The sequence below is a fragment of the Mobula hypostoma genome, chromosome 11, assembly GCF_963921235.1.
Source record: "Mobula hypostoma chromosome 11, sMobHyp1.1, whole genome shotgun sequence".
NCBI lineage: Eukaryota > Metazoa > Chordata > Chondrichthyes > Myliobatiformes > Myliobatidae > Mobula > Mobula hypostoma.
Window position 1 is genome coordinate 81,323,970 of NC_086107.1, and position 15,446 is coordinate 81,339,415.

Here is a 15,446-nt window from a genome sequence, read left to right on the forward strand (position 1 = left end):
AAAAGCCATTTTGTAGGCATTCTAGAATTCATCCCTCTCGGAATCCAGCATCAGTCGATTTTCCCAATCTACCTGCATATTGAAATCCCCCATGACTATTGTAACATTGTCCTTTGGGCATGCATTTTCTATCTCCCATTGTAATTTGTAGTCTACATCCTTACCACTGCTTGGGGGTCTGTATACAACTCCCATCGGGGTCTTTTTACACTTGCAGTTCATTAGCTCTATCCACAATGATTCAACACCTTCTGACAGTATGTCACTTCTTTCTATTGATTTCATTTCATTTTTTACCAACAGAGCGACACCACTCCTTTGCCTTCTTGCCTGTCCTTTTGATACAATGTGTATCCTTGGACATTAAGCTCCCATCTATAATCTTCTTTCAGCCATGATTCAGTGATGCCTATAACATCATACATGCCAATCTGTAACTGTGCTACAAGTTCTTCCACCTTATTCTGTATGCTGCGTGCATTCCAATATAACATCTTCAGTCCTGTATTCACCCTTTTCGATTTTGTGCACCTTTTACATTGCAACTCATCCTGTTGACGGCAGTTTTGCCCTATCATCAGCCTCTCCTTGCTAGGAGTCTCACTGCACATTGCCTCTGTTTGTAAGCCAACTACCTCATTTTCAGCATTATCACTCCAGTTCCCTTTACCCTGCCAAATTAGTTTAAACCCACCCGAACAACTCTAGCCTACTTGCCTGCAAGGATATTGGATCTTCTCATGTTCAGGTGTAACTCGTCCCTTTTGTACATGCCATACCTTCCCCAGAAGAGATCCCAATGATCCACAAATCTGAACTCCTGCTCCCTGCACCAGTTCTTCAGCCACGCATTCACCTGCCAAATCATCCTATTCTTACCTTCACTGACACATGGCACGGGCAGCAATCCAGAGATTACTACCCTGGAGGTCCTGTTTCTCATCTTTCTACCTCCAGCTCCCTAAAATCTCTCTTCAGGACCTCCTCATCTTGTCTTCCTATGTCATTGGTGCAAATATGCACCAAGACTTCTGGCTACTCACACTCACCCTTGAAAATGCCATGGATTCAATCTGAAACATCCCTGATCCTGGCACCAGGGAGGCAATATACCATCCGAATGTCTCTATCGTGCCCACAGAACCTCGTCTCTGTTCCTCTGACTATGGAATCTCCTATCAACATTGCAGTCGTCTTCACCTCTCTGCCCTTCCTCAGTACCAGACTCAGTGCCAGAGACGCGGTCACTGTGGCTCTCCCCTCAATAATATCTAAAAGTCGTATACTGATGACTGAAGGCAACGGCCACGAGTGTACTCTGCACTGGCTGTGCATTTCCCCTCCTTCTCCTGACAGTCACCCAGTTACTCATCTCCTGCAACCTAGGGGTGACTATCTCCCTGTAGCTCTTGTCTATCACCTCCCCATTCTCCAGTATGAGTCAAAGGTCATCGAGCTGCAGTTCCAGTTCCTTAACATGTTCTCTCAGGAGTTGCAGCTAGGTGTACCTGGTTCAAGTGTGTTTACCTGAAGACTGGAGGTCTCTGAGACTTCCCACATCCCACACACAGTACAATACACTGCCCTGGAGCCGTTCTCACTATACTGTGCACTAACAGATGAGGAATGAACAAATAAGAAGAGAGAGAGAGTAACCTACGAGACAATCTACCTTACCCCAAACTGATCTCGCCTAAGCCGATGAGCCAGACACTCTAACGACTGGCACACTCAAAAATGGCCGCTCCACTTGCACCTGTGCTATTTTCACTGGCCCTTTCTAATGAATCCCCTTTGTGGATTGGTCACTCCACAACTCAGAGAACTTACTGTGAAACCCTGCCTTTGAAATCTCGATCGCCACCCTGATTAAAAAGCAGGTCTTTTTACGCACCCCTGGTGTGGATTGTCCAACTCAGAGAAAACTGGCTCGAAGGTCTGCTTTTTCAATCTGGAACATGGACCTGACCAAAAGGTAGCTCTTTTTATACAATGCCTCTTGCTAATTAGTATCTCCTCAATTACCACAAAACTCCCCCTTTACACTCCTGATCGCTGTCCTGATTAAAAGGTAGCTCTTTTTACGCACTGGCTCAGCCTATCGTCATAACAGATCTCATTCAACCTATCATCATAAGAGTTGCTCTCAAATCCAGGCAGCATCCTGGTACATCTCCTCTGCACCCTCTCTAAAGCTTCCACATCCTTCCAAAATGAGGCACCCAGAAATAAACACAATACTCCACGTATGGCCTAACCAGGGTTTTAAAGAGCTGCAACATTATCTCAGGGCTCTTGAACTCAAATCCCAGGCTAATGAAAGCCAACACACCATACACTTTCTTAACCACCTTAGAAACTTTGAAGTGGACCCCAAGATCCCTCTGTTCCTCCACACTGTTAAGAATCCTGCCTTTAAATCTGCATTTTGCTTTCAAGTTCGACCTTCCAAAGTGTATCACTTCACACGTTTCTGGATTGAATTCTATCTGCCACTTCACAGCACCGCTTTGCATCTTGTGAATGTCCTATGTAACCTATGACAACCTTCTACACCGTCCACAACACCACCAAACTTTGTGTCATCTGGAAACTTAACTAAGTCTACCACTCTACCACTTCCTCATTCAGTCATATATAAAAATCACAAAGAGCAGATCAATGTGGAACACCAGCGGTCACCAACTCCAGGCAGAAGACACTACCACTGTCTGCCTTCTGTGCACAAGCCAATTCTGAACCCACACTGCCAGGTTTCTCCAAATCCAATTCCTCCTGACTTTCTGAATGAGACTACCATGCGGAAGCTTCTGCAGTGCCTTAGTAAAATTCAGATACATAATCTCCACTGTTCTGCCTTCATCAATATGTTTGGTCACTTCCTCAAAATATTCAGTCAGGATTGTGAGGCATGATATGCTCCTCACAAATACACGGTGACTATCCCTAATCACAATATGCTTTTCCAAATGCTTGTAAGTTCTGACCCTAAGCATCCTCTCCAATAGTTTTCCCACCACTGACATAAGACTCACTGGTCTGTTATCCCTAGGATTATCCTATGTACCTTTTGTGAACAAAGGAGTAACAGTTCCCACCTTCCAATCCTGCAGCCAGGGAGGATGCAAAGATCGTCACTAAAGGCACAGTAATCTTCTCCTCTCGCTTCTCATAGTAACCTGGGGTATATCCCATCTGACCCAAGGACTTATCTATCCTAATGTTTTTCAAACGTTCTAGCACATTCTATTTCTCAATGTCAGCCTGTTCTATGCTGATCTCACAAGGTCAAGGTCAATGATGCTCCCTCTGTAGCTGGACCACCGACATATTACTTCAGAAAACTCCTGGACACAGTTAAGAAATTCTGCCTCAGCTAATCCTTTAGCACTAAGCCAGTCCTGGTTAATATTACGAAAGGTTAAAATCACCTACAATTACAATTCTATTGCTCCTACACCTATCACTCTCCCCCTCCCTCACCTGGGCCCAGCAGCTCTTGCTCCACCACTTCCTCCTCTCTCTTTCCAGGCCTAAAACATTGGCTGCCCATTTCTCTCCATCGATGCTGTCTGACCTGCTGCGATCCTCTAGTTATTATCTGTTGCTCCAGATTTCCAACATCCAAGTTCAAGTTAATGTTCAATTGTCATTCAACCATACATGGGTACACAGCTAAACAAAAGAGCTTTCTTCCTGGTCCAAGGTGCAAAACACAGCATGCAGTCACACACAGCATACACGGTCACACACAGCACGTACGATCCCATGCAGCACGTATGGTCACTGTTACGTACCCCGTAACTGGGTTGCCAAACCAGCAGAAATGGATCACTCAGTTGGAGTCTGGATTACTAGAACTAAGAAAGTTTTATTAAAGAAACAAGCAACACAGTAATCGAAAGGATAATAAATGCAACAGTTCAGCAATGATAAACACACATGTGCACAGAATTAAGATAACAGCATCAATCAAGCTCTATCGTTGTCTAGGGGTAAATGACCAATTTCAAAGTGACACACAGTCCAGTTCAATTTAGTTCAGTTCGCAGTAATCGTTGCCATGGCGATGGACAATGTGGGGGGAAGGAGAGAGAAAACAAGAACGAATGATCATTCAAAACGGCTTCCACACACAGACCGGCGATATTGCTCACAAGCAGCTTTCGGGCGGGTCCTTTGTGATGTCACCTGAGGTCACCGACTGTGACCCCTCCTCCAGATGCGGTCGATCCTCTGCAGTGAACCCGGCACCCAAGCGAGGGTGGACACACACCGGGTTCCCGCTGATCGTGCCTTTCCACCCTGTGCGTCTATGGCTTGATTCCGCAACCAGCCTTCCTCGCCTGTCCATCACTTCAAACAGTTCAGGGTTCAAAGGGGAAGCCGATCTTGACAATACCCAGACTGATGGCTCCTTCATTAACATCTCCAAATGCTGCTTCATTGTGTTCCTTATCTCTCCCTCCCCTGAGGACAGGTGGCAGACCAACTGCTGATGCCACTGGTGCAAGCCCAGGCCAGCAAACATCTTAATTTATGTGTATTCTCGTCACACTTCCCCCCTTTAAGGATTTTTACCGGGGTAAAAATTACAAACATGAGTACATTATTTGATACACACAAATATACATCTTTATCAGCTATTTGGCTAATACAGAGAATTTAAAGTTGTCAACACCTGACAGTCAGCAATCACATTTTCCTGTTCCTTTTATATGTGTTATTAATAATCCCTTAGACCAGGCTCCAATTTAGCAAACTTCACAGTGGCCAAAAACACTGATGAATTGCGATCAATGTAACCTCTCATTTGGTTTTGTCCCGGACCACAATAACAAGGGTCGTCCCATTCCGACTTAGTTTTCTCTCGCAAGGGCTTAGTAGGAGGGGGAGGGGTAGTGACCGCAGAGTTATTGCAAAACTTCCTACAGTACCCCACCATCTCCAAGAGCCTTCTGAGGGCCCTCTTGTCTGTCAGGGTTGGGAGGTCAGTGATAGCCTGCACTGTAGCTTGCATCGCTGCCAGCTGCCCCTGTGTCACCACAATTCCCAGGTAAGTGACCTTCGTGTGGCCAAACTCATTTTTTTCAAGGTTCACTATCAAGCTGGCTTCAGACAGCCGTATTAAATTGCCAATACACACGTCTGTGTTCGTCAGCCCTTTAGTCACTGAATTACTCATTCTATATGAATATTGTTTACTAGGCTGACCTATTGTAACAGACACCACCCAACATCCCAGTTCTTTGCATCGCCTCGGGACAATCAAACACACGGGTGCGAGTTGTTTAATTACTTCTCCTAAAGAGTCGCTTTGTTCGGGGATTAAGGGAGAGACCTTATCAGCAGACCTGGCCAAAACAATAGCCTTCTCCCATCTGATCGATACCATACTAATCTTTTCAAAATAGTTTTTTTCTCTTATCAGGGGGCCCTTAGCTTCATTGATTTTCACGCTAACACCAACTAGGTTTGTTAGCATATCAAAAGCCTGTGACCGTCTCAGTTCGCGTCGGCCATAATCAATAACATCCTTCCCTCTGGGCAGCCGGTAAACCTCTTTCATGATTCCACCAACTGTTCCCTCCAGTACCGCAAAATGTCCACCAGGGGTACCTCGTGGGCCAGGTTAAAAACTGCATCCCCATAACTCTTTTGCACCACCCCCCACTCCTCATCTGCGGGCACGGTACTTGGTCCCCCTTGCTTCCTTAGCACTTCCTCCCCCACACAATAGCCTACTAGTTTCCTTGTCAAGTCTGTGTCAGAGAGAGCTGTCTCTGCCGAAACCATCAGCCCCTCGTCTCGCTCCCGCGTCTGCACAAATTCTTTCCTGGGTACTGCTACGTCTGTCCCAGCTCCCTCACTACCTCTTGCCTCACTACACTCCTTCTTTTCACTTTCTACCCCCTTCCGTTACAAGACTGGCAGAAACGTCTCAGCTAAATTCACTACCGCGGTCCCGTGATGAACCTGTGAGTCCATGGGCGGGGCTTCAATGCTGGCAGGCTGACCTGTCAATCTCACGACTGGGAACACGATTCCCCCGGCGACGTCATTACTGAGCAAGACTTCCACGCCTTTCATCGGTAATTCGGACCTCACCCCGATCGTGACTAGTCCAGAGACCAGGTTGCTTTGTAAGTGTACCTGGTGCAAAGGGACTGTCTCTGTCCCTTCTCCAATACCTTTGACCTTGACTTCCCCAGTCTGGGTCTCTCAGCTAAACTCTAATACACTCTTCAGTATTAGTGACTGACATGCTCCCGTGTCTCTCCAGATCCGCACTGGAACTGGTTTTAACCCCTCCTTCACTGACACCAATCCGGCCGTGATAAACTTCTCGCGCCCTTCCTGAACTTTGGCAGACCTGTCCTTCCCTAGCGGTTCGTTTACCAGCTCGATACAGCCAGTCAAAATCGCTGTTTTCCCTTTTCCAATCTCCTTCTTTGGGGCAAAGCACCTGGACGCAAAGTGTCCGACTTTCCCGCAATTATAACAGACGACCCCAGGAGACTTCCTACCAGACTGCTCCCGGGTCTACCTTATCCTTCTCACTAGTCCCCGGCTTACTTTCTGACTTTTCTGGCGGACTCTCCCCGCCATCCTGACTACCCTTCTGGTAGCCTTTACTCGGGGCAAACTTCATTTTATGCGTCAACGCATACTCATCCGCTAACTTAGCAGTTGCGGCTAACGTGGCTGCCTCTTTCTCATCTAGGTAGGGTCTCATACCCTCAGGGACACAACCTTTAAACTGCTCAATCAGGATCAGCTGCAGCAGTCTGTCATAATCCCCCTCTACCCCCTTTGAGGCGCACCAACGCTCACAATATGTCTGCATCTCACGGGCAAACTCCAAATACGTGTGGTCCCACTGCTTCCTCGCATTCCGGAACCTCTGCCGGTATGCCTCCGGGACCAACTCATAAATCCAGAGGATGGCCTCTTTCACCACCTCATACCCCTGGGCATCTTCTGCGGACAAAGCTGAGTAAGCTTCTTGGGCTTTCCCTTTCAGTACACTCTGAAGTAAAACAGCCCACTTATCCCTCGGCCAGTCCTGACTTATAGCCACTTTTTCGAAATGGAGAAAGTACCGATCCACGTCGGTATCGTCAAATGGGGGAACCAGCCTAACCTCCTGGGTCGCCCGGAACCCTCCACCTTGGTTTGGCACGAGCCCCTGCTCTGCCCTTAACCTTAACTTCTCCAGCTCGAATTCCCTTTCCCTCTGTTTCTCCAACTGCCTCTCTTCTCGCTCCAACTGCCTCTCTCTCTCTTGCCTTTCTAACTCTCTCTCTTTCCTTTCTAACTCTCTCTCCTTCTCTTCTCGCTGCAACTGTCTGTCCCTCTCTTTCTCTTCTCGCTCCAACTGCCGTACCCGGAACTCGTGCTCGAGTCTCAGTTTTTCAAGCTGCACCTGTACCGCGTCTCCAGCAGGTTTTTCAATAGACACCACCCCCAGCTCCCCTTGGGGAAACACACCTTTAGATACATAGTGCTCTACGATAGCTCTGTGTATCTCCTCTCTCCTCATTGTCAACTTCCCCTTAGCAAGATTCAACCGTTTGGCCACAGCTACCAATTCCGATTTCCTGGCATCCTCTAATGCCTCCAAGGTCGGCGCCTTTATAAATTCCTCAGCCTCCATTTCTGCTGTTTGTCTTTTCTTTCTTTCGGGAATTTTGACCCAATCAATTTACTCCGTCCCAAATTTAGCGTTCAAAATCACAGATGAGAACCCCACTTATGTTACGTACCCCGTAACTGGGTTGCCAAACCAGCAGAAATGGATCACTCAGTTGGAGTCTGGATTACTAGAACTAAGAAAGCTTTATTAAAGAAACAAGCAACACAGTAATCAAAAGGATAATAAATGCAACAGTTCAGCAATGATAAACACACATGTGCACAGAATTAAGATAACAGGATCAATCAAGCTCTATCGTTGTCTAGGGGTAAATGACCAATTTCAAAGTGACACAAAGTCCAGTTCAATTTAGTTCAGTTCACAGTAATCGTTGCCATGGCGATGGACAATGTGGGGGGAAGGAGAGAGAAAACAAGAACGAATGATCATTCAAAACGGCTTCCACACACAGACTGGCGATATTGCTCACAAGCAGCTTTCGGGCGGGTCCTTGGTGATGTCACCTGAGGTCACCGACTGTGACCCCTCCTCCAGATGCGGTCGATCCTCTGCAGTGAACCCAGCACCCAAGCGAGGGTGGACACACACCAGGTTCCCGCTGACCGTACCTTTCCACCCTGTGCGTCTATGGCTTGGTCCCGCAACCAGCCTTCCAAACGACTCCCGCCGACTTGCGGGGGGGGGGGGCACCGCTTCCAGGGTCTCGTTACCTCGGGTGTCGTGTGCGTCCTGCCTCAGCGAACCTGTCCCTTTTTATCCCCCTGCTGGGGTATCGCCTGTCCATCACTTCAAACAGTTCAGGGTTCAAAGGGGGAGCCGATCTTGACAATACCCAGACTGATGGCTCCTTCATTAACATCTCCAAATGCTGCTTCATTGTGTTCCTTATCTCTCCTTCCCCTGAGGGCAGGTGGCAGACCAACTGCTGATGCCACTGATGCTAGCCCAGGCCAGCAAACATCTTAATTTATGTGTATTCTCGTCACATCACACACAGCACGTACAGTTAAACTCAGCATGTACAGTCACACACAGCAAGTACCGTCACAAATAATATTAGTACAAGTCCCTGAGCGACACAGCCTGATGATTGATGGTGCATCAGATGCTGCCCCACAGCCACATTTCTGCAAGAACAAGCATGCAACAATTTCTCATCTTATGCTGGGTCAACTGCAGGTAGAGGTAATGCAGCTTGCCTTCCAGAGAGTGAAGAGACTCAGAGTCAGGCTTCCTATCACTGGCATATGTTGTGAAATAGATTGTTTTGTGGCAGCAGTACATTGCAATACACCTATAATTAAAAAAACTATAAATTATGCTAAGAAATATATATAAAATTGTCTTTAAGCAGTGCAAAAAGAGAGCAAAATAAAAGAAAAAAATACTGAGGCAGTGTTCGTGGGTTCATTGTCCATTCCCCATAGTGCAGCTGGCTGAATTTCTCAACTTTCTGAAATCTCCCCTCATTCTTCTACATTCTAGAACTCCAGACCTGACAACACCCTTGTAAATTTTTTCTGTATTCTTCCAACCTTATTTACATTTCTCCTGTAGGTATTTGACCAGAACTGCACACAATTCTCCACAGGCCTCACCAATGTATTATACTATACAACTTCAGCATCACATCCCAACTCCTGATCTATGAAGCCTAATGTGACAAAAGGTCTCTTAATGACTTTATCTGCCTGTGATACCACTTGCAATGAATTATGGATCTGTATTCCCAGATCCCTCAGTGCCCTATTACTTATCATGTAAGTCCTACCCAGGTTGGTCCTCCCGAACTGCAACACCTCACACTTGTCTGCATTAAATTCCACTTGCCATTTTTCAGCCTATGTTTCTATATGGCCTTCTACCCATATGGCTTCGCTAGCCGTTCCCACAGGATATTCTCTCTGCGTGGTGATATCCCTAATCAAACTGCAACCCCACTTCCTCACATACCTTCACCTCTGTTGCCCCAAACCACCTGCACCTGGAAACAATCAGTTGTCAGTTCTGCTCATCCTTTAACCATTTCAAAAGTTTCAAAGGTACATTTAATGTCAGAGAAATACATACAATATAATCCTGAAATGCTTTTTCTTCTCAACCATCCACGGAAAGAGGAGTGCCCCCAAAGAATGAATCACAGTTAAATGTCAGAACACCCAAGTCCCCCCCAACTGCCCCCCCCCATGTGTAAGCAGCAGCAAAGCAATGATCACCCCCCCCCCAAGCAATAAAAAAGCATCGGCACCCACCACTGAGCACTCAAGCGTGCAGCAAAGCAACAGCAAAGACACAGACTTGCAGTACCCCAAAAACTACTCTTTCACCCGGTATTCAACATACTAATAAGGGAGAGAGAGGTGTCCCTGTTTCACAGCGAGAGGGGAAACATAACAAACAACTCGCTGATCTACGACAATAAAAGTCCGTTGCATCATTTTTTCCGAGTTCTGTGCCCAAAGATCTCGGGTCTCTGGGCACACAGCCAGAGATGTTCTGTCTCCCACGACACACCGATTTCCTACCGAGACACCGACCTTCAGTCTGCCTGTCTCCAGAGTCACGAGATCCCAGACCTCCGAAGGTGAGTGAAGCTCTTAGGCTGAGCCCTTGGCATATCAAATAACGGCCAGTCATGAAACCCCAAGAGCAGGTCCTATTCCCACAAACAGCTAAAGTCAGCATGTAACTCCAGGTCGGGTCTTCAAAAGAAAAAATAGAGATATTAGAGATAGAAATAGAGCAGTTTCCAAAGAAGCAAGCAGAGGAGTTGCCATAAGGCGCCATTGTCTCCTCCTCCATTTATCCACAATAGTTAAAGATTAGCTTTATTTGAGACATATTGAAACACATAATGAAATGTGTTGTTTGTATCAGTGACCAACATGGTCCGAGGATGTGCTGGAGGCAGCCCACGAGTGTTGCTACGCTTCTGGCACCAACATACTAACCCTAACCCATCCGTCTTTTTGGTATGTGGGAGGAAACCGGAGCACCAGGAGGAAATCGACGTGGTCATGCGCAGAACGTACAGCAGCGGAGAATTGAATTCTGATCGCTGGAGTTAAGCTGCTTTGCTGCCATGCTGTTGGGTGCTGTGATATCACAATCCCATGAGTTGGTCTGTACTCTGTAGCTTTCTGCCTTGCTTGCCAACCTTTTTGTGCTAAGGTCAAATCAGCTAGCCCATCACACCTTCTTTACTCCCTGTCCTCACCATGCTTGACTTCCCTTTTGGACTTCATAGAAAAGTACAGCACCGAAAGAGGCCCTTCAGCCCATCGAGTCGGTGCTGAACCATTTAAACTACCTACTCCCATTGATCTGCACCTGGTCCATACCCTGACCATCCATGTACCTATCCAAATTTCACTTGCACTGGCAGCTCGATTCACACTCTCACAACCCTCTGAGTGAAGCAGTTTCCCTTCATGTTCCCCTTAATTGTTTCACCTCTCACACTTAACCCATGACCTCTAGTTGACTTAAAGGCTAGCTGTATTAGTCAAGTGTACTGTACATGGAAACATGCAGTGAGCCGCATCGTTTGCGTCAGTGACCAACATGGCTCGAGGTGTGCTTGCGGCAGCCTGCAAGTGTCTTCATACTTCTGGCACCAGCACTGCATGCCCAAGAATTAGTAACCCTTACTAACCTGTGTTTCTTTGAAATGTGGGAGGAAAACAGGGTGCCCAGTGGAAACCCATGTGGTCAGAGAGAGAACGTACAAACTTGACAGCAGCAGGAATTGAAGGACATTCCATTCATGGAAGGACACCACGGAGGAAACCATTGCTCTCCAAAAAGAACATTGCTGTACATCTGAAGTCTGCAGAAGACCACCTGGATGTTCCACAATGTTTCCGGGACAACGTTCTGTGGACAGATGAGACAAAAGTTGAACTTGTTGGCAGAAATGCACACGGCTATATTGGGAGGAAAAAGGCAACTGCACATCAACCCCAAAGTCTCATCCCAACTGTGAAGCATGGTGGAAGGAGCATCATAGTTTGGGGCTGGCTTTGCTGCCTCAGAGCCTGGACAGCTTGCAATCATTGAGGAACAGAGAATTCAAAATTGTGTCGAGACATTTTACAGGAGAACGTCAGGGTAGCAGTCTGTCACCTGAAGCTAATGTGCTGGTTTTAATCTTTATATTTGTTTCATTTTTCTTACCTGCTGCAGTCCCAGACTAGTTTTCAGATTCATATTCACTTATTTACCACACATACATAGAAATATTCAGAGAACTGCGTCGTTTGTGTTAACAATCAACACGTCCTGGGGCCACACATTCCAGCACCAACAGCATGCCCACAATGTTCAGCAATGAACCTCTTTCCTCCCATCCACACTCACAGTCGTTGAACCCCATTCCAGGTCTCCATTCTCCAGTGGACTTGCAGCTATGTTTTTCCAACTTCCTCACTGGACTCGCAAGCTCACAGACCTGGTACAGTAGTTTAAACCCTCCTGACCTCAGAGGCTGTGTGGAGCTTGTACATCCCCTCCATGAGTGCTTCTACACTCTCCCCTGTAGAGAGAGTTAAGTACACTGAGTTCCTGGGAGTTCACATCATGAATGACCTCATCTGGTCCCTTACCATCACCTCCTTGAACAAGCAGCACCTCCACTTCCTGAGGCAAGTGAGGCTCCCACTCTCCACCCCATCTTACCTGCATTTTGTAGGAGCGTCCTGACAAGCGGCGTGGCCGAGCATCCGACCGCAAGTCCCTACAAAGGACTGTGAGAACACAGGGGCTTCCCTACCGTCCATCAGGGACATTTGTCAGGAGCGCTGCGTACACAGGGCCACTAGTATTACTAAGGATCCCACCCATCCATCCAGAATCCTCTTTAACTTTCTACCATCAGGCAGGAGACTCCGATGCATAAAAACAAGAACAGTCTGGATGGGAAACAAGTTTCTTCCCCAAGTCTTTAGGCTTCTAAACTCCCTGCCGCATGCATTCAAAGAGTCACCGGTTGATTGGTTCTGTACCCGACAATATGTAATTTATGCACTTTACTATGTTTATTTATGCACAGTTCATCTTACCCTTACCTTCATATGTTATCGTTGATGTGTACTCCTGTGCTTTACACCCTGGTTCAGAGAAACATTGTCACGTTCCATTACATGTACGTATATAGCTAAATGACAATAAACTCGACTTGACTGTGTACGTTTCCTCTGGGTGTTCTGGTTCATCCCTCATTCCAAAGACAAACGGGTTAGGGTCAGTACATTGTGGGCATAGTATATAGTGTGGTGAGACTCGTGGGACGCAACGACACATTTCACCGTATGTGTCACATGTGACAAATAAAGCTGACCTTTACCTTTAAAGAATAATATTAGATTCGTGTTAAATGGGGAGGTCAATGCCCAGCTCAGCCTAGATGGGCCAAAGAGCCTGTTTCCATGCTCTCTGAAAGATCCAGAGTTGGCAAACCTAAATCCCAGGGTCACACCAGATTCTGGAGAATAAAATGGCATTGCTGTCTGCTTGTCATTCTCCTTCTCTGAATATCTTCATTTTTTCGGTATAGAAGGACTCGTAAATGCAGGAAAAGTTCGTTGGATGTTGGGGAGTCCTCATAACGAAACCTCTATGACAATGTAAAATCAGATTGCTTGCAGCTATTCGTGGAGTTGTCATCATAAAACGTGAATCTGGTTAATTGGCCCTTTGCCCCTTGATATTCACACTAAAAGCAATTATGTAAGAAGCAATTAAGAAAATTAAATTAAAATTTTTTATTCCTAATAGCCCAGTGTTACTCACAACAGTATCTAGGAAATGAATATTATGTTGTCTACTGATTACTGGATGATTCTGGTGAGTATCTGTGTCTTCTTGTGACAGCTGTGTCTTAGTCGGTACACATTTATCTCATGAAGATCTGGGAGATTTAACAGTGCATACAAAGCTTAAAAGACAGCACTACCATGTTGGAGGGCCTGGCCTTGAAAGGCCTAGAGAGAGTGGATGTGGAGAGGATGGTTCCTATGACAGGGGTGTCTAGGACCAGAGAGCACAGCCTCAGAATAGAAGGACATCTCTTTAGAACAGAGATGAGGAGGAATTTCCTCAGCCAGAAGTGGTGAATCTATGGAATTCATTGCCACAGATGGCTGTGGAGGCCAAGTCATTGGGTATATTTAAAGCAGAGGTTAATAGGTTCTTGATTAGTCAGGGCGTCAAAGGTTACGGGGAGAAGGCTGGGAACTGGGGTTGAGGAGAAGACAGGAAAAAAAGGATCAGCCATGATTGAATGGCGGAGCAGATTTAATGGGCCAAATAGCCTAAAATTCTGCTCCTATGTCTTATGGTCTTATAAGTAACAGAATACAGTGGATTTTGGTTAATTGGGACACATTGGGACCAGTACATTTGCGTCTGCCAATAAATGGCTACCCTGATTAGCCGAAGTTTCATGGAAAAAGTTAAAGTATAAAAAAAGGCAAACTGAGTAACAAATTATGTAGTTAAATGAAATACAGAACAAATTATAATACTACAGTACTATAAAACTGCGACAGAGGAATTCATCCAGTGTTTGCAATGAACAAAATAATCACAGACACCTAGTTCAGATGATGGACTGCCTTCATACAGTGCTATTGACAATCGCATCCTCCAAATCTTCATTGTCATTGTAATATTCAAGATGATTATTGATACCTTCAAATACTTTGTAGTTCCTAACTTGTTGAAATAGTGAAATAGTTTCATTTTCACTCCCACGGTGAATGAAACAGTTCTGAATTGCCCTAATGCTCATTTCTCACAAACTATCAGAGACAAAAATCACTGCATTTTCAACACAAACACACACCAACTGATGCTATTTACAAACTGTTCACTCTAAGCACGGTGTGCATGCGACTAACACAAGTTAGAAACTGTTCAACAACAGTCTCCTGCTCCAATTAAGTGGCAGTGTCCCAAATGAACAATGGAAATTCCAGCTACGTTCTCAAGTAGCTTTTGGTCTTTCAGAGTTGTCGCAAATCAGTAGCTGCCCCAATTAACTGATGGCCTAATTAACCACATCCACTATGTTTTCCATCCAGCTGGCTTCATCTATCACTTTCTAGCCATCTGCCTTCCCCTCCCACCACCTTTTTTTCTTCTAGAGTCTTCCCCTTCCTTTTCAGTCCTGGCTTGAAACTTCAAACTGTTTATTTATTTTCATAGATGCTGCCTGATCTGCTGAGTTCCTCCAGCATTTTGTATGCGTTGCTTATTGGCATTCAACCATATACGTGTACACCCCAGTCAAAAAAACACTACTCTGGGCCAAGGTGCACAACGCAGTATATATAACTCACACACAACATATAAAGTAACATCATCTTATAATGTAATATAGTCCACGAGTATAAACTTTAATACTATATGTACATGCATCTACATAGGGTTTTGTAATATAATGCACAAATATAAATATCATTTTAATCCGTATATATATATGTACCTATATAACATATATGCACATGTATACGCTTAAAATGTTGCATATGTACCTGTCTAATAGAATTTTATAGCGTAACACATTACACAAACACATATATATAAACATTATCCTACAGTATAAAATGCATGTTGTAGCTACATATTAATATAGTAATTAGTAAAAAGCATCAGACTGTTTGTTGAGGAGAACAAAGCACCAGCAAGATGGCATATCTCCGCCTCCAGTTATGGCGGCGGCGCTGCGCAGCGTGGGATGTAGGAGGACCGTGGCGGAAGCGCGGCGCAGTTTGGGATACAGGAGGAC

At 45.7% G+C, this 15,446-nt stretch overlaps 1 protein-coding gene across 4 annotated transcripts; it reads right to left on the reverse strand.

The window, feature by feature from the left end:
• Positions 1-3,885: 3,885 nt before the first annotated feature.
• LOC134353870 (uncharacterized) lies at positions 3,886-15,360 on the reverse strand. Of its 4 annotated transcripts, XM_063062363.1 has the most exons (4): positions 15,340-15,360; positions 12,724-12,765; positions 10,195-11,533; positions 3,886-8,951 (listed from the first exon to the last, which is right to left on the reverse strand). In XM_063062363.1, the coding sequence occupies exon 4, from the start codon at positions 7,655-7,657 to the stop codon at positions 6,524-6,526; it is 1,134 nt and encodes a 377-aa protein (XP_062918433.1). In that variant the 5' UTR covers positions 7,658-8,951; positions 10,195-11,533; positions 12,724-12,765; positions 15,340-15,360; the 3' UTR covers positions 3,886-6,523. The 4 variants fall into 4 exon arrangements, with proteins under 4 accessions (XP_062918433.1, XP_062918434.1, XP_062918432.1 ...); XM_063062364.1 differs by having other exon boundaries at positions 10,195-10,359; positions 11,386-15,346; XM_063062362.1 differs by having other exon boundaries at positions 10,195-10,359; positions 11,313-15,346.
• Between the last annotated feature and the right edge of the window lie 86 nt (positions 15,361-15,446).

What these genes read in the sequence shown, in the direction of transcription:
- LOC134353870 (XM_063062363.1), bottom strand. Translation starts at nt 7,657, where the DNA reads ATGGAGGCTGAGGAATTTATAAAGGCGCCGACCTTGGAGGCATTAGAG.